The sequence below is a fragment of the Lathamus discolor genome, chromosome Z, assembly GCF_037157495.1.
Source record: "Lathamus discolor isolate bLatDis1 chromosome Z, bLatDis1.hap1, whole genome shotgun sequence".
NCBI classification, from domain to species: domain Eukaryota; kingdom Metazoa; phylum Chordata; class Aves; order Psittaciformes; family Psittacidae; genus Lathamus; species Lathamus discolor.
The window spans coordinates 83,227,546-83,247,336 of record NC_088909.1 but is presented as its reverse complement, the minus strand read 5'-3'; the positions used below and the strand labels follow the sequence as shown (position 1 = coordinate 83,247,336).

General features: G+C 40.3%; 1 protein-coding gene across 1 annotated transcript in view; it reads left to right on the top strand.

Moving 5' to 3' along the window:
* The window catches only part of DOCK8 (dedicator of cytokinesis 8), a 71,972-nt gene that overhangs the window by 41,246 nt on the left and 10,935 nt on the right, over positions 1 to 19,791 (top strand). The window contains exons 27-38 of the mRNA XM_065661765.1: positions 168 to 304; positions 884 to 1,053; positions 2,647 to 2,792; positions 3,536 to 3,718; positions 4,366 to 4,501; positions 5,089 to 5,176; positions 8,172 to 8,268; positions 9,504 to 9,638; positions 11,452 to 11,604; positions 12,658 to 12,816; positions 13,579 to 13,679; positions 14,128 to 14,320. Of these exons, the coding sequence (XP_065517837.1) occupies positions 168 to 304; positions 884 to 1,053; positions 2,647 to 2,792; positions 3,536 to 3,718; positions 4,366 to 4,501; positions 5,089 to 5,176; positions 8,172 to 8,268; positions 9,504 to 9,638; positions 11,452 to 11,604; positions 12,658 to 12,816; positions 13,579 to 13,679; positions 14,128 to 14,320 (1,698 nt within the window). The remainder of the gene's footprint in view (positions 1 to 167; positions 305 to 883; positions 1,054 to 2,646; positions 2,793 to 3,535; positions 3,719 to 4,365; positions 4,502 to 5,088; positions 5,177 to 8,171; positions 8,269 to 9,503; positions 9,639 to 11,451; positions 11,605 to 12,657; positions 12,817 to 13,578; positions 13,680 to 14,127; positions 14,321 to 19,791) is intronic.

Below are 19,791 nucleotides of genomic sequence, written 5' to 3'. Positions count from 1 at the left end.
TATTTCACACTCAGATGTTTTCTTCCAGAATGTCTAACCCTCTTTCAAAGTCTGTGCTTTCCCCCTGGTAGAGATTTTCCATTAGCTACATGGACTGTGACTACAACCCCGTAAAGAAGCTTTGATTTCAGTGATTGTTCTTTCACATTTCTAATATCCTTCTGCAGAACTCTAGCTCCTGCTCTAGTTTCCAGGACCAGAAAATCACTGTGTTTGACCTCTCAGCTGAATACCGTCAGCAGCACTTTCTAACTGGCTTACTTTTCACTGAATTGGCAGCAGCGCTGGATGCAGACGGTGAGGGGTGGGTATCCGAATTTGAAGATTTTAGAATGGAACTGAGTTACACTACTGCTCTTGGCAAAGGCAAGGTTTGATTCCAGGGCAGTCCTGTTTCCCCATTCTTTTCAATCGCTTTGTAACACAGCAATAACCCACTCATTGTTCTATCTGCAGTATGTTGGACCCAGTAAATAAATATATACTATTTGTTGTGGTATTGTTGGCTAAACAGCCAAATTGAGAACACAACATAAAATTCTAGCTGCTCTTCTCTCTAAGAATGCCTCTGCCTTTGAACTTAAGAATTTAGCTAAACTTTGGCCAGAGTCTGATGCTTTTCTTAAAGCACTTCACAGTATTGAATTTTTATGGGAACGTTGAAAGACTTGGGTGCTCTTTGATTGTGGTGAAGTGGCTAGGAGATGTAATACTGCTATCTTTTGCAGGGAACATGAGTCTCTGCTCAGAATGGAAGAGATTATCTAATGAATATGGGTGTATTAATTTGTCTCACCTCCAGTCTGCTTCTTATGTCTTTGATTTATAAATTATTTGTGCATGACTTGTTAATGGAGCTCATGGATGGTTTTTATGTTAACAGGATTAGCAAGGTGCAAAGAAAAGCTGTCAATGCTATCCTTAGCCTGCTGTGTTCCCATGACTTAGACCAACGGTGCTCCAAAAAAGAGGTGAAGATTAAAATTGCAGCTCTCTACCTCCCTTTGGTTGGTATCATTTTGGATTCTCTGCCACAACTCTATGATTTTACAAGTAAGACCTTTTTCCCTTTGTATTTTTCAGCTTTTTAGAATGACTTGTTTAAATAGTTTATCAAACATAAAAGAGAGCATATTAAGTGCAGAAATTCCCTGCAGTCTATTAAGGTTGTTTATTTCTTTGCTCAGAAGTAAACTGGATTTCTGTAGACAGGAAAAACTTTAGTGTCCTCACTTCATGAGCAAATGATAGACCAGGGATGTATCTGTAAATACTCCTGCCTATCTCTTAGTGTAAATATTATGATCCTACAAATAAAGCTTGTTAGAAATATTAGGATGTAGATAGCTTTAACAGAAAACAAGAATGATACTGACTTACATCACAATTAAAGAAATTGGATTGTATTATTTCTGTCTTTTTCTATTGCTCTTTAGTGCTGTTAACATGATACCAAAATTTATCTCTGGCTAATGTAACTGTCACACAGCAAATATATTTTTGTCATCTGTTATAACTATAAACTTTGCTCTACATTATGGTCCTTTTAAATCAGCATTATCAAACCATTTAAACCAACATTATTTAGGCTGTTTCCTTGAATTTTTCTACATGTGTTTTCATATGATACTGCTGAAAGTAGCTATTTCAGGTTTTCATGTAAGACAGTAGATTTCTGCTACCTGGAGAACTACATTTCACTTGCATAAATAAAATAAAAGTTTTAAAGAAAAAAGGTATAGTCTTTGAAGAACATACTTTTGTCACTGTTTCTGAAAATACTTTGCATGTAGATGTCTAGACAAAAAAAACCCCTTAATACTGTGAAAGTATTATTTAGCACTTCAGTCTAAAAGGAAGACACATTGGCTAATCAGCTCTCACCCCATTCCCCTAATCTAAGTATTATTCTTATACCAGAGATGAAAAGAAGATGACATAAGGAAGCCCAGGTGTCTTTTAATATCACAAGAGGCTGTTGACCTCATTCCAAACACACTGGGTTTGGCTGGTCCCTCCACTTCTCTGGAAAGCAGGCTTGCAAAACACAAAATGGACACTCAGAATAAGCAGAGATTTTTACAAAACTTAAGTATAAATAACCTTATTTGTTGAAAGTGATGTCAAGAACTAGCAGGGAATAGAAGGAGTTAAATGCCTAAAATTAAATTTGTTCTTAAGCCAGCAGGCTATACCAGCTCTGTCAGCTGTTAGCAGACTAACATACTTTGCTGAATATCACCAAACCCATGTATGGCTTTTGAGCTGATCCTGTTGCCTGAAATGGTCTGGAACTGGATGATTCCCAGTCCTGTGAAGTGCTAGTTTAGCTCTGAACCTCAGAGACAACCTCATGTTTGCTATTGCATTTGCTTTTAATCTGGCTTCTCTGAACACCTGGAGCTTATTGGGCACATCTCCTTTCCCTGTGTTTATCTGAACAATTGGGCAGCTTTTGCAGATGCCTGCAATCTGTATGGCTAATGCTGCACCTCTTTTCGCTGCCTGGTGCATCAGCCGGACCAACAGCCTTAGGGATGGAGGTTCCAAATGTTTTGTTAGGTTACAGCCCGATGGAAGACTGTGATATGTGAGCAGCAACAACTGGATTGTTCTTGAAGTTCCAATAGGATGTTTCAAATCTAGTTTCAGACCCTCGCAGCGGAAAAGCGCGCACAGGAAACACAGAAGAAGAAGAAGAGTCTGCAGGTGCAATCAATCAGAATGTGGCCCTTGCCATTGCAGGGAATCAGCTCAACCTCAGGAGCTTTGGAATAACTCTAGTATCCCTGGTATGATCAGTGCTCTGCCAGTCTCCTTTCTTGTATCTATGATCCTCTTTGTTTTCTCCTTTTATCCTTTCTTGCCACTAATAACTACAGTCATGAGGAACTGTGTTCTTGTTTCCTCCAGCCCCAAAGAATGCCTCATATTCCTCCTGTCTTATCCCACTCTTCTCTCCTAGATATTTAATTACTCCTTTAGCATAAGTAGTTCCTCTTTTTCTCCCACATGCCTATTTCCATTTCCACAACCAATCTAGTCTTATTTCTAGATCAGCTAATGCCACTATGACTCCCCCAATGCCTTGCAATCCCAGTCTCACCTGAATCCATGGATCTAGGATTCAGATCCTTATTTTCCTCTGTATATCTTTTTCTTCATAGTTTGTTGGGTTTTTTTATCTCCTGTACAATTTGGCTGACACAACTGCCTTGCAAGAAGGGACCAAACAGTAATAGAATCTTTTTCCACATTATTCTAAGGAAATTATAATACAAGCATCTGACAAACAATGCTTTTTGTGCTTCTTTATGTATTTCACATGCGTACAACTGGTCCTGCTGCTAATCACATGCATTCAAAAAATAAGATTAGTGTAACCTGAAAGCAGTTATGTTTACTGAAGTCCTGTTCTTCAGAACAGGTCAGTTCTGAGATTCTATTTCACTTAAATTTAAGTAACATTACCTCACCTGAATTACATCCCTTTCCTTTTACTTCTTTCAACTGACATTTACTTTATCTGCCCTAGCCCTACAGACAAAATGCCACATTAAGTCCTGATACTACTCGCAACCTTTTGATATGTTTCCTCTGGATCATGAAAAATGCTGATCAGAATCTAATACAGAAATGGATTGCAGACCTTCCATCCATGCAGTTGAACAGGATTTTAGATTTGCTTTTCATTTGTGTGTCATGCTTTGAGTACAAGGTAGGTGAAACATGGCCTGACTTTGTTGTCCTGCTACGTTTTGGTTTGTTTTTTTTCCCTTACCTTCTGGCTGTCCAGGAGAAATTCATTATTGACAACTGTTAAATTAGCTGTTGTTTAATCTATGCTACAAATGGACAAATTAATTCAGCTAAAATAGCCTACACTACCCTTCAAGCAAAATACAGCCAAAACCTTAGAGAAAGTCCCATGAAGTTGGCTTAAATTGTTTTATTCTTTTCCTTTTTCTGGTGGTTTGAGGGCTATTTTTGTTGGGCAATGTATTACAGTTCCTGTAAGTACCAGAAAGGGCACTAAGGATGACTCCTTAATTAAAAACTAGGACTGGACATCAGGACTTCCATCTCTGACAGGGTCTGTCTGCAATGCATCAAGTGATCTTCCTTCTGAACTTAAATTTCTCTCTCTGCAGCACTGAGCTACATATTTGTGTTTATTAGCAGTACATACACTGCCTCTTTCCTCATCTGCAACATTTATTTAGCATTTATATAGTAATCAGCCATATTCATTGATTTCTGCTCCCCCTACATGTCTCTCCTATTGTGTCTTGTTTTGGAGATGTAATTTTAACTCATGCCCAATGATGGAGGCATCGGTGTTGATTGCTTTGACTTTACTTTCAGGGCAAACAAAGCTCAGATAAAGTTAGCACCCAAGCACTCCAGAAGTCACAAGATGTTAAGGCCCGATTAGAAGAGGCTTTACTGAGAGGTGAAGGAGCCAGAGGAGAAATGATGAAGCGCTGCAGAATACCAGCTGGTACTTCACACCCATCTCCCCCCTTATCTTTAGAGAAGATCTCAAGAGCTTGTAGACATAAATGAGTTTGTTGGGTTTTACGCGTAGCCCCCATTTTTGTCCTTGTATTTTTCACCCACAGACCTTTCTCTTGCAGACCTTTCTTGGTTTTACTGTGGAGAAAAATATCATTAGCTTTCAACTATCCAAGGTGTAGCTAGGACTGAGCTCTTCTCCATTGAAAAATATGAGCCAACTAAGTTTTCAGATGTTCTGAGAGACCGTGTTGCTGTCTAATCAAAAGCCGAGATATGGTGCCTAAACTATCAGTATGAACAAATCGTTTGTATCGAAAAAAATGTTGTTTCATTTAATAAATGGAATAATTTGTGTTCTTGTCCTTGAAGACATTAAACAAGCTAATATGGTAAAAATCTAGATGAAAAAAGTGATGGGGTCCTGTCCTTTACTAAAGCCCTAAGGCTGTAAAGGTGAATGGTTTAGTTCTGACAGACTGCTATAGACATACATCTCCTTCTTTCAGTGAGCTATCAGACTTCAGGTGTCCTCTTTTGCTTTAATCTCACTGATATATGTTGCACTGTTAGGGAATGACAGATCAGTGGGGCTAAGTGAAAACCTGCGCTGGAGAAAGGAGCAGACTCACTGGCGGCAGGCAAATGAGAGACAAGATAAGTAAGTAATTTAATTAATATATATTGCTTTTAGTAGATCCAAAGTTGTTTGCGTTTTTCATGTTTTCTTCTTTCTCCTAGGAACATTTTATTACAAAATCAGCAGTTTCAGTCATTTCCATCTTCTTCCAAAGAGAAAGAAATATAAAATGTTTAAGTAGCAGGAGTATCCAGCTGTTGCTATGACCCAACAAAGAGATCACAAATATCTGAATGAGAAGTTTAAATAGTTATTTGCACATCTTTTTCCTTCTTATTATCAGTGTAGTAAACACTAGGTATTGATACAAGTTGTATCAAATACTCCACAGAGGCTTGCTATGACATTTATTTTGGTGTTGCTATGGCTCCTCACTGTATACACTACTGTGGTATGGGTTTGCTACGTTAAATCTGTTGAGCTGGGTTTGACATGCTATGTTAAGATTGAGAAGAGTCATTAAGAGGAGTAGGGGAAGATGGTTCTGTAGTGAATATTTTTCTTGTAGGAAGTTTTAAGTTATGATGGAGACCTCATAGCGGCCTGCCAATATCTAAAAGGGGGCCTACGAAGATACCAGAGTGAGACTTTTCATCAGGAACTGTAGTGATAGGATGAGCGGTAATGGGTTTAAACTTAAACAGGCAAAGTACAGGTTAGGTATAAGGAAGAAATTCTTTACTGTGAGGATGGTGAAGCAGTGGAGCAAGTTGCCAAAAGAAGTTGTAAATGCTTCATCCCTGGCAGTGTTCAAGGCCAGATTGGATGGGGCTTTGGGTGACATGGTCTAATGTGAGGTGTCCCTCCCTATGGCAGGACTAGATGGAACTAGATGATTTTAAGGTCTTTTCCAACCCTAACCATTCTGTGATTCAGTGATTCTGTGATTCTGTGTCTATGAAGTACATTTCACCTTATCAGCACTATATGGCAGTAGATAGGTCAGTGACTAGGTTTATGGAAAACTGTATTTCGGTGAATGGTTTGTGTTACTAACAGCATTTTCATATGGTATCTGCTAAGTTTCTATAAGCATGCAACTTGTTGCTTTCCCCTAAAGGAGAGGTGCCGTTTGTCCATGGACACTTGCTTGAATTTTGGCTATCTAAACAGGCCACTGTGGGTCAGATATAGAGACACTGGCCTCTCCCCAGTCCAGCTGCTGTGAGCTCATGTTATCGTTCAACATATGTGAATTTGAACTGAGTTCACTCGCTTGTGCTGTGCAGCAACTGTGTTGTTGTAGACTAGCACTCATCCATAATCATCACATACATTTTTGAACACAAGATTGTTAATTTGGAATTTATCCAAACTTGAAAGAAAGAATCCTTCCACTTTCTGCACTATATTGGAAGAGGTGCATATTCTGTGTGGTTATTCTTATTTTTCCCTGAAAGAAGCTTGCTTTCACCCAACCAGTTTCATTTCAGTTAGAATAAAAGTCTTCAAGTAGCAGCTCAAATAGCTCTTTACAGTAGATCAGTTAAACCACTTAAAATAAAACTTCTGGTTACGTAAGTATGACTCTGCATGCTGTCCAGGCCTTTCTGTTTTACCCAGCATTCATCACTGTGGTATGCAAGTTCTTTGCTTCCCTCCTTTTTGGAAGCCTTTAATGTGTAGGTCCCATAAGTAAGATGTTTGCACATAGTATGTGGCACAGCAGGTTTGCACAGGTTGCTACTCAATCTTACTCAGCCTGCTTCTCCTTGAGTCCAGCATGCTTTGGGATTGTAGCTGCAGTTATAGGCTACATGTGGTATCAGAGAGGATCCAGTCAACATGTTTAATGTGTGGTTGCTGGAAATGGTTCAAGTGGCTGCACTGTTCGCTTAATTTGTTCAGTTCCTACTCATGTTTAGTGATCCCTGGCTTGATTATAGCACAAGCATTTTGGCAAGCCCTTCTGTTCTTCATTGCTTTGAGTCAGTGTAATTAATAACCATTTAACTGCCCCAACTTCCTTTCCTAGCTCTCCTTAGAAGTGTTTCTTCCCAAAAGATGGCTTTTACTTTTCTGGTTTTCTTTTTGGGTAAGACTCCACTGGGTAGTAAAGGTAACTGAACATAATCAGGTAATCTGAACAACAGATTTTGGAGTCACTCATTGTAAGGGTGTTGCTCCAGCCACAGAAATGCATCTTAGGAACTTTGGCCCAAGTCAGGGCAGCTCTAATCTCAAGTTCTAGAGAGCAGCTTCTGACCGTGCCACAGCCCTTTTCTGAGCAGTTTGGGAAAAAGAACAAAGATTCTTCTTTGTGTTTCTACCATACAAGGGATCTCTGAAAATACACTTTTGTTAGGAGTTGTACCTATTCTTAGAGCATTCAGCTTGTAGAGGAGCTGTGGTCCAGTCTTCGTCCTTAAATCTACACTAAGAGGGTATTATGCATTGCCTTTACCACCACATTTTGTCTTTTATAAATGGATCAGTCATCTCTTCAATGAGCCTGAGCCTGGGGCACTGCTGTATTGACCCTGCAGATGTTGGACTTCTTGTCGTATGTTGTCAACAGTTTCAAGAACTGACATTTTGACTGCCTACATGAAACACTGCTACCATGGCATTGAAGAAATTTCCAGTTTTCCTAAGCCTGTTATTTTAACTTTTTTTCTGGAAGTGTTAGATCAGTTGCTTCCTATTCCATTTGGGGGTTTAGTGTCCTGACATAGGCAATGCATTCAGAAACTACTGCATATCTTACTGAACAATTGAATGTGATAGTGAGGGCAGAGTAGCCATCATGCAGATTACTGTGAAGGAAGCAGAAGCATCTATTTGAACTATTTCTGTTTGAAAGAGGCCTAGGTTTCAAGTGTCCCCTTTGGGACTTCTGTTCTATGGTATCAGCTCTCCTCTTTGACTCCATAATTCTTAAGAAACACCTCTGGACACTGTTTTCACTGTTTGCTCTTACGCTATTGTTCAGAATGGTATAGGTTGTATTTTGGCTTTCTTTAAACAGCAGGCCATCTATCTCTCTGCATGCTTTAATGAGATCTCCTTTTCACAGGACAAAAGCTGAGCTAGATCAAGAAGCTCTGATCAGTGGAAACCTGGCAACTGAAGCTAACCTGATCATTCTTGATATGCAAGAGAACATCATCCAGGTGGGAAAAAGCAGAGCTGGCTTATAACTAATACCTGCTCCCTCAGAAGCCAGTGGAAGCAGGATGCATTTCTCCTTTTGTTTCTATGCAGTGCAAAATGTTTTAATTAAAGATCTTCTGTAAACTTGTATAGACTTGAAGAGGAAAAAGAATATTGAATGAATGCAAAGACAAAATTGCTATCTGCCTTGCACTGTTGCCACAAGCCCCTTCTACTGCAGGGCATTGTGCTACTGTGAATAAAAGGGAAATCCGCCACCTTGTCTTCAGTAGATGTTGAAAGCCATTTCAACATGTTACTTGATCCTGGAGTTTGGGGAGGAGATGCTGAGGAAAACCTTCATTTATGCTAGAAATGTATCTGAAGATATTAGTATTTTGGAACTGGACTGCTGAGTGGCCTCTGGTCATACTCGTATGTATGGATCTGTGAGACAAAAGGATTTAACCTTGACTCCCACAAAGTGCTCAGTGCAGTAAAGTATCTTCCACCTGCATAGAACAATGTAAGGTGAGAATGTAAGATGTAAGATGGACAATGTAAGATGTAAGAACTGTCTTCTAGGAGTCAGATGCAGTAAAATTTCGCAGGTCCTTTGACAACAGTGGAGCTATGAGAGTTGACTCTGCTTAGACATGGTCTTCTGGTTTAGGGGAGAAACTCAATTTCCACTGTGTATATTCAGAGATGGCGAGGAGAAAAGTTTGTTCCTGAAAATGTGTTAGTAGAAGAGCATTTAGCTACTGGACTTTTGTAGTATTGAGCATGACTTTTGCATGACAGTATTTGTAACACCTAGTCTCCCCACAATTTGAGTTGTCGGTTTGATCAGAGCATACCAGTATGCTGATGTAGTCTATATGCCAGGAAATCAGAGCATGAGGAGGCAAGAGAAAGGATGGTGCTTGCCCACCATGGGATCACTTCCTCATCCAGGGTGCATGAAAGATTAGCCAGAAGGTGGACAGAGCTTCAAGAGTTACTGCAGAGGCTGGCTGAGTTTAAAAATGCATTGGAGGGTCTGTGGATATTGGGAAATGTTTAGGACATTTCTGTCTTCCTGATCACTACAAAAGTGTTTTGCAATTCCTCTGAAGCAGTTGCTAACAAATAAAAGAACTGCAATCTCTAAACTCCTGGATATATCTCAAGGACAAGACAGCAGAACTTCAGTTCCTATATGCCAGTTCATTATTGAATTACCTCATGCAGTTTTTGTTTTTCTCACATGTAGGCAAGCTTTGCAGCAGAATGCAGAGACAATCTTTTAGGAGGAGTTTTGAAGGTCCTGGTAAACTCTCTGGGCTGTGATCAGAGCACCACTTACCTGACTCATTGCTTTGCTACACTCAGAGCACTCATTGCTAAGGTATGCTGTTGAAATACTTCTGTTTTCATGCTTCCAATTAAGTTATTAGAGCAGCATTTCTAGAACAGAGCTGTGTGCATTTACTTACCACTCTTCCTTTGGCATGTTTTGCATCTATGAATACACTTCCTATCTGTAGGGATATTAAGGGACTTCTACAGCTTTTGTAAGATTATTTTATTTATCACACGAGATGAATTAACTAAATCTGAATAATCTTTTGGGTTTAGCAGTCTACTCTTAAGTATAGAAGATTTACTAATGAAAAGGTAAAAAAAAAATCCGCCCATTATATTTCAAATACATTCTTATTTTAATTAGGCATCCTAATGCCAGGGATTGCACAGATTCCATAAATTCAAATCTAAATTATATCATTAGGACTAGTTTCCAACCAGTTGGGCAGCAGAGTAATCAAGGCTAACTCATCAGGGATCTGGGGATCATTAGGTTTCTACTTCTAAGATAAATTCTGAAATTCTAAGTAGATTTTAAGACATTGGCAGATTTCATCTTCATTCTGCTTGAAAATTAAACCAAATCCTAATCTCTCTCATTCCTTCATCACAAATTAAGAAAAAAAGAGGACAGAATTTGACCCAAAAGTTTGTAATATGGATCATACTGGATTAGGTGCTTCATGAGGACTCTCTAAAATCCGTTTGAGATTCAGTCTCCTACAAAGAAAAGCAGTTCCAAAAAGGAAAAATCCATTAAATGTTTTTTACCCCTAAACTATTATAAAATGCAAATAACAAACAGGACACTCCTGTCCAGTTGATGCCTGTCTGCTATTAAATGCAGATTGGCTGACAAAGTCTAATTACAGGATAGATATCTCAGTAGTTATGAAACTCATAATTATGTTTTCGTTGTACTTTATCTTTGAAAGCTAACTTCCAGTTATAATAATGAATTTTGTGAAGCAATTGTTATTGAAATAGATCTTCTAGTTAAGCTGACTCATTCTGTATTTCATGAAGCAATCATTCCAATTATTTTTATTACACCAAAGGTATATAGATGTTATTTTACAAATAAAAATTATAGAACCCTGGGCCAGCAGGTGTGTCATTTAAATTAGACATAAAACAGTGAGATAATAGAGTGAAGAAAGGTGGAGAACTGGGAAATAGGCCTGCAAATCAGGAATAATATCCTGTGTTATGTTCACACACCTCTAGCAATTCTATGTATGAATATATAACATGGTATTGGTGCACCTGTGCTGCCTACAGTGAATGTTTCTTAGGACAGACATCCAGCCCCCTGGGTTTATTGTCTGCTGGGTGCATTATGGAGACACTGCAAAGGAGAGTCTGGCACGAAAGCTGGGCAGTGGAAGTTTTGTGGCACACAGTAGGAGGAGGAACACTCTGGAGGGCTGGGGAAGGGAAAGTGATGATGGAAAAAACTAGTAATTGCTCCTTATGCTTAAGGAAGTATTTGCATGTGTCATCAACCATTATGTATTCTGAAAATAACAACTCTCCATGCTTCTAAGAGCTTTGCAACATTTCATGTTTTTAAAAGCTCCTGGAGAATGGAACTCTGAGAAATTTTTTATGCTTTCTTTCTGCTGCTCCTTTTCAAAACACATACACTATTTTCAAACTCTTCTTCTCTGTAGAAAAGCTTGAAAATGGAACCTATAGCATCACAAGAATCAGAAGTAAAAAATAAAATAAATAAAATAAAATGCAGCTTTTGTAAAATTTAGTCTTTGTCTGAACCCTATGATTTTTATGCACTAAGCCAATGAATCTTTAATGGCCAGAAATAAGAGTAATGAATGTTTTCTTTTCTGTCTCAGTTTGGAGATTTCCTCTTTGAAGAGGAGGTTGAACAGTGTGCTGACCTGTGTCAAAGAGTTCTCCATCACTGCAGTAGCAGCATAGATATCACACGGACTCAAGCCTGTGCCACTCTTTATCTCCTCATGAGATACAGCTTCAGCTCTACCAATGTAAGATTTTGAGCAGTATTTTTTTGTGCCAGCTTTTTTTGTCATCAGTTGAAACAGAACCTGAAGTTGTGATAGCAGATGGAACACATCTCCAGATGAACAGTCATACGTTATGCTGTTTTATACACGTTTGATGCAGAAGAAGTGCTAGAGTTGTAAGAGGAAAGTAGTTTTAATTGGTGTTTATTATTTTGTTTAGGAAAATGTGTTCTGCAACATCTGTAAATGCATCTTTAAATGGGACAGCATTAGACCTCTGATAAAAGCGCTATACAATGCATAAGTAATGCTCTTATTAATTTTATCACTTTTTCTTTTCTACTCCTGTGTCACTTAAACTTAGACTAGTTCTATTCCAGTGCAATTACAACCTCAGTACAACTACTGTATGCTGCCTTAATGGGAATTCATTGGTGGCCTTGGGCTAGTCTCTGATCCTTGCCATACATATGGAGCAAACTACGTATATTAGGCATGTAGGTTCACAATGTCCTAACATGAAAGGACATGCATTAGCATTGTGGATAGCATCTGATCTTGCAGAGCATTTTCTTCCCTAGTTTTTACTTTAGAAGCCTTGAATATATAAAAAGTGTTGGCTTTGCAGAAGGAAAATATGCCGCTGCGACACCGTGATCAGCAAGGCATAGTGCATCACTAGGTGAAGACTTCAGAGGCCTTTTGCCTCCCAGAATTGTTTCCAGAATGTTCCTCTCCTTCTTCTCTGTGTGTGATCTGATCTGCACACCCGCTGGCCAGCACAGTGGGGGAAAGAGAAGCTTCTGATTTCCCTTTGTCTCAAGTGAGAGTACATATTCCAAGAAACATTCTTTTCCCAAAATACAGACATGTCAGAATTCAGGAACTTTGTCTTAATCAGGTAAAACAGGAAAGGCTTTGATGCCCCAGAGACTGCTTGGGTGAATGGTGACTTTAACATGCTTGGTGTGGGCAAGAGGATGTGGATATGATTTATACAGTAGACAGAGATATGTGAACTGATACGTATGATGCAGCCATCATTCTTTCATGTTTTGTCTTTTCTTCTAAAAGAATTTTGCAAGAGTGAAGATGCAGATGACCATGTCACTAGCCTCTCTGGTTGGAAAATCACCCGAGTTTAATGAGGAATTCCTTCGTCGGTCCTTACGAACCATCCTAGCCTATGCAGAGGAAGATGCAGATATGCAAGCAACTCCATTTCCCATTCAGGTCAAATCTTTTATGACATCTGTGGCTTTTATCAGGAGCTTTCACATACAAATATGCTTGGAGCAAGTCCTAGATCTTGGTTTTCCAAAGCAATGAAAATAAGGATGCAGGGGTTATTGCGTAATACAACAATAAGCAGGGAAGACGTGGAGGACATAATTCCATAAAATAAACTCCTAAGAGTTCTATTGAAGTCACATGACAGGAGAATCATCTCTTAGTTTTGTGTACAACTGTCTTATAGACCCCAGCAGGAACTGTAGCCTCTAAGAGTTTCCCAAGGGGGAACTTGATTCATTGTGTTTGAAGACAAATAGCATCATGGACACTTCTTTGCCTTTGTCCATTCAGAAGGTCGTGGCAGCAGCAGTAATGAAAAATGTTTCAGACAACTGTCAGATGCTTTGCTAAAATTCTTACAGTAACTCAGCTTGCACTGAAGATTTGTAAAAACATCTGCTTTGTTATCATATCAGAGATCGACTAAAGCTGGACTCCATTAGCACATAGGTTTGGGTTTTTTTTCATTCAAATATAAACAGATCAAAGAATTCCAGCTCATTTTGATGAAGTAAAATATAAGATCTGCTATGTCTGCATTGAATAGAGCTGGAAAAACTTATCTTGTAGTAGTTCAGCATCCTGACATTTTCTTGGGTAAGAGGGACTAAAAGTTACATCATCTGGTCAGATGCTGTTATTTTTCTAGAAGGGAAAAAAGAAACACCTGAGAAATGCATGTTATTCTTTGTATTACTGCAGGTAGAGGAGCTGCTGTGTAATCTGAACAGCATCCTGTCAGATACAGTGAAAATGAGGGAATTTCAGGAGGATCCGGAGATGCTCATGGATCTCATGTACAGGTGAATCCATTTAGAAATGCTGCTGCAGTGAGGTGAGCACAAGAACTGTGCATTCTACGAACAAGCTGTGTACAAACCCTCCAGCTGTTCTGTTTGTGTGGATTCCCACTTTAGTGCAGCTAGTCTGTCGCAGAGTGCCCAGACTGGAGGAATGAGACTATCGCAGTGGAGCTACTGGGAGGTGGGCATAGACTTGGGCAAGAATGGATGTCAGGGACTGATGAACACTGAACAGTCTTGGGTTCAGCAGTTTTACTCTCCTCATAGGCCCCTGTGTGGCCTGCCTACCACTGCATAACCATTTCTTTTGTCCTTTGTTTAGTGAATCATACAGAATAAAGACAGACATGTCTCCTTCTATTCAACCCAGGTCATGAATTATAAAGGTTCTTTGTGTTACTTGAAAAGAAGTGATCATTGACACCTCCTTTCTGCCCCATCTTGTTAGGATTGCCAAAGGGTACCAGACATCACCTGACTTGAGGCTCACTTGGCTGCAGAACATGGCAGAAAAGCACACCAAGAGGAAGTGCTACACAGAAGCAGCCATGTGTCTGGTCCATGCTGCAGCACTGGTAGCAGAGTACCTCAGCATGCTTGAAGATAGAAGCTATCTCCCAGTGGGCAGTGTCAACTTTCAGGTAAGAAAAGGCTCCCAAGCTCTGACAGCATAAGGCTGAGGTGGCCTGTTCGCCTGTGTGTTTTCCTTCTTGTGTTAAGCAGAGTAGAAGTGCATGTATGGAGAGGAAAAGTTACAAAGGCAAAGTATTTATCACCACTTGGTACCTTTTTCCAATGATTTATGCATACTGAAAACTGGCACTTTAGTATCCATCTGTCTCTGACTCCTATTTCCAGCAGTTGACTACTGTAATCTCTTCTTTGCTGAGTGGAATCCATGCTTTTTCCTAGGTCTCTTACTTATCAGCTGCAACAGATGCATTTTTCAAGCTTCCTTCTCATAATCTAGGTAATTGGAGCTACTCAGTACTTTTAGGCATGTTCTCCAATCTTTTGATTGTCATTCAGTTACTAACCAACACCCTCTTGACTGATGAATGACACAATCACCCTAAGCTATATGCAGTCACATCAAAGTCAAGTAGAAGTGTCCCCTAAGTTCTTTCAGTCTTGCAGGTATCTTTCAGTTTATCACTCCAAAGACTTTACTTGTTCTTTTGGCATTGCTGAGCTCTTTCCTCGGTAATACAATGACCATTTCCAGAGAGTTTTCTTGGGTTGTTTTCTTTTTTTTTTTCCACCCTTCTTTTCTACATCACATAGATGAAAGCTAAACTCTTTCTAAGTATTGTTAGACACTTCAAAATGCAGATATTTGTATGTAGTTTATCAGATTATGCAGTTTTGGTTACCCCTACCTGAACTGACCTCAACTGCAAATTTAGTGATTTTAATGCTTTTTTCCACACATTGTTAAAAATAGAAATGGCTGAACACTTAAAATATTCCTGTGTGTTGATGATTCCTTATTTTTCTCTAAGAGCAGTGAAGACCATACAGAGTGTTTGCTGCAATGATTATGAATCATTCCAAATAATTAGTGGAAATGTCTTGCAGAATCAACTCAGATGTTATGCAGATAATGTTTGGGCACATTTTCTTTATGAAATTTTAATCTTTTTTAAAGTACCAAGTTTCTATAATCTGGTGTTGATTCAGATTAATAACAATACTTTTAATCTTTAGCAAAATTTTGTATCAGTGTTTCTGGATTGTCCTGGATGCAGTCTGATAAATCTACCACTATCTGCTCATAGAATCACAGAATCATAGAATACTTAGGGTTGGAAAGGACCTCAAGATCATCTAGTTCCAATCCCCCTGCCATAGGCAGGGACACCTCACCCTAAACCATGTCACCCAAGGCTCTGTCCAACCTGGCCTTGAACACCGCCAGGGATGGAGCATTCACAGCTTCCTTGGGCAACCCATTCCAGTGCCTCACCACCCTTACAGTAAAGAACTTCTTCCTTACATCCAATCTAAACTTCCCCTGTTTAAGTTTGAACCCGTTACCCCTTGTCCTGTCACTGCAGTCCCTAAAGAATAGTCGGCTGCTCTACCCCTGTCCATCAGTTCTGTAGCCCCATCATAGAAGGCCACCAAATCGGTCAGGCAGGATTTCCCCTTAGTGAAGCCATGCTGGCTGTCACCAAGCACCTTGTTGTTTTTCATGTGCCTTAGCATGCCTTCCAGGAGAATGTGCTCCAAGGTTTTGCCAGGCACAGAGGTGAGACTGACTGGTCTGTAATTCCCCAGGTCTTCCATTTTCCCCTTCTTGAAAATGGGGGGTTATATTTCCCTTTTTCCAGTTGTCAGGAACTTCACCTGACTGCCATGATTTTTCAGATATGATGGCCAGTGGCTTAGCAACTTCATTCTCCATCTCCTTCAGGACCCACAGATGGATTTCGTCAGGTCCCATGGACTTGTGTGCGTTCAGGTTCTTAAGATGGTCTCGAACCAGATCCCCTCCTACAGTGGGCCCAAGGTCTTCGTTCTCACAGTCCCTGCATCTGCCTTCCAAGACTTGGGTGGTGTGATCAGAGCATTTGCCAGTGAAGAGTGAGGCAAAGAAGTCATTAAGAACCTCAGCCTTTTCCAAATCCTGTGTAGCCAGTTCTCCTGATAGCTTCCAGAGGGGGTCTACATTGTCCCTAGTCTGTCTTTTATTTGCAATGTACCTATAGAATCCCTTCCTGTTATCTTTCACATCCCTAGCGAAGTTTATTCTAACCGGGTTTTAGCTTTCCTAACCTGGTCCCTAGCTTCCTGGACAACATCCCTGTACTCTACCCAGGCCGCCTGTCCTTGCTTCCACCTTTTATAAGCCTCTTTTTTCCTTTGAAGTTTCCTCAGCAGCTCCTTACCCACCCAAGGAGGCCTCCTGGCCCTCCTGCTGCACTTCCTTCTAGCTGGGACGCAACACTCCTGAGACTGTAGCAGGTGATCCTTGAATATCAGCCAACAGCCTTGGGCCCCCCTGCCCTCCAGGGCTATATCCCATGGAACCTTACTAAGCAGGTTCCTGAAGAGGCCAAAGTCTGCTCTTTTGAAGTCCAGGGCAGTGAGCTTGCTGCACGCTCTTCTCACTGTCCTGAGGATCATGAACTCAACCATCTCATGATCGCTGCATCCAAAGCTGCCCTGGAGCGTCACCTTTCCAACCAGCCCTTCCCTGTTGGTGAGCACGAGGTCAAGCATGGCACCTCTCCTGTCGGCTCCTCTATTACTTGCAGAAGGAAGTTGTCTTCCACACAATCGAGGAACCTCCTGGATTGCTTGTGCTGGGCCATACTGTACCTGCAACAGACATGAGGGTGGTTGAAGTCCCCCATGAGAACAAGGGCCTGCGAGTGTGAGGCTGTTTCTGTCTGTCTGTAGAGTGCTTCATCCACAGGTTCTCCTTGATCAGGCGGTCTGTAACAGATCCCCACAGTAATGTCTCCCATTGCTGTTTTCCCTTTAACCCTGACCCACAAACTCTCTGTAAACTGCTCACCTGCCCCCAGACAGAGTTCCATACTCTCCAGCCTATCCCTAACATAAAGGGCAACTCCCCCTCCCCGCCTGCTGGGCCTGTCTTTTCTAAAGAGCCTGTAACCTTCCATGCCAACACCCCAGTCATAGGAGCCATCCCACCATGATTCTGTGATGCCTATTGTATCATACCCCCGTAGACATGCACACATCTCTAATTCCTCTTGTTTGTTCCCCATGCTACGGGCGTTTGTATAGAGGCATCTGAGCCGAGCTCCAAATGAAGCCAGCTCATTGGCTGGAGCGGCTGGAATATATCTACATTGCTCCGAGCATTTATTATAGGTGCTGGCAACTGACTGGGTATGATAGGATGGAATAATGCCCCTCTCCCCCAACACATCTAGTTTAAAGCTTTCTTGACCAGTCTGGCAAGCCTCCTACCAAAACCGCTCTTCCTCTTCATTGTCAGACCAGCTCCACCAGTCCCCAGTAGACCTAGCACCCTAAACTGAGTCCCATGTTCTAGATACCCAAACCCCTGACCATGGCACCACCATTCTAACCATCATCTTGTTAACTTTTAAAAAAATCTGGTCCCCAAAGCATATTTCCCCCTTTGGGACTTCCCCAGTTTTATAAAACATATGGCAACTCAGTATTTGCTGCCCTGGATATGCTTTTGCTTAGCTCTTTTAAGCTCTTGAGGAGTACATTTTACATGTAGTACATGTAAGCTCTTGAGGAGTACATTTGGTTCCAGTGATTTTGAAACGGCTAACACTAATAGCTGGTACATTCATCATCCCTTGATATAACTGCACCACCTGGGGTTTTTTTTTTCCTTCAAAATTGTAATTAGCCATACCACCTGGAGGTTTTTGTTTTCCCCTTCAGAACAGTAAATGTGAACATGATTTAACTGGTTGGCATTTTGCATTAAATTTTGTATGTTGGGCTTTAGTATTTGCAGTTCCACCTTAGCAATTGAACAATGAACTAGTGTTATTCTCAGATTCCTTTACTCTTAAATAGCTATATATACTCTTTTACAGCTAAATTTCTGGCCATGGATTTATACTTCTGCCATTTTGCATCCCTTATCAGTTTTGTATTGTTCCTAACTTGTAACTTCTATTCATTACTTCTATGTTCTTCTTTTCTCCTTACTTCTTCAACACTACCATCATTATGGGTGAAATCTGCATTCCCTTCGCAATGTCATCCTGCTCCCAGGTTGCCTTGAATGGTTGTAATCTTGCACATTTGACCCTAATGCAATTCCTCCTTACCTTGCTCTAGATTGAATGGGTGTGTTTTCAGTTATTTTAAAGAACTATCCTACAAGGCATGAAGCAAGCAAAAACTTACAAGTTTAAAAGCAGTAAGTATTTTCCTCTCATCAAAATGCTTGCGTAAATGCATGTTTGCCAAAGAAACACTTGCTTCACAGTAGAAAGGTAATAAATAGCTTAATGACCAGAAATGCAATTACACAACTCCTTCTCTGACAGCATAATTTTGAATTTCAGTTTGCTCAATAACAATAATTAACTATAATAACACCTTGCATTTCTTACAAAGCCTTCCGGAGAAGAGCTGCCATTCTTTACAAACAGATTTGTGTTTTGTAGCACCTGTGAAAATCTTGTTCAGATGATCCTGTTACAAAAGAGAAACATTACTCTCAGCTTTACCTGGAGTTCCAGGTCTCACTCAACTGACTCCTTCTGTGTCCATTTCTTCATTTAGGTCAGATATTAAATCAGCTAATACTGGTGATATACATTTAATTGTGGAATTGAGGGTTATAATAATGTGTATTTTAAAATATTCATTTGGATGAGAAAAAGTGTTATCTGCTTTTCACAGATTAGTAAAATGAGGCAGCAAAAGATTGAATCACTTGACCTAGGGTCTTCTGCAGCTTACTGCGTATGATGGTCAGTGGAGTAAAACTTTTACTGTTCCAGACTAAACTGTGTATGCATCCCTCTGTGCTGTGCAATCAAAACTATTCCTCAAAATCAGAACAGGATCACTTTCAGTGAAATTCCCTTTGAGCTTAATTTGTGTTTACACTAAATCACCTTTTCAAGTAATAAAGCAGACTTAGAGTATGAATTGCATATAGACCGACCTTACTGCCACTTTATATTACCAGAGACAAGGACTTAGTGTGTGTGACTGCCATACTGAAGGTTAATAAGCCTGGGCTTAGCAGTAGCCTAAATCAACTGGGCTGTTTTGGGGATCTAGGTGGCAGGCTACCCTACCCATATCTAACACGGTGATAAGGGCTGGGGATCACAGTAAATTCTCTTGATTTTACACAAGTGTTTCTTTTCCTTCTTTTCCTGGACAGAGCCTTGGGTGGCATGGTTCAGTGTGAGGTGTCCCTGCCCGTGGCAGGGGGTTGGAACTTGATTATCTTAAGGTCCTTTCCAACCCTAACTATTCTATGATTCTATGAAATCCAGGCTTGTGAGGTCCAAAGTAATTGCTGATGATACACATGGTAACTTACGTATTGCCCATAGTGTACAAGGTGCATATAAAATTCTTCACTTTGAAAGGCAGATCAAAGTAAAAGGTGGGTGAGGTATTTCCA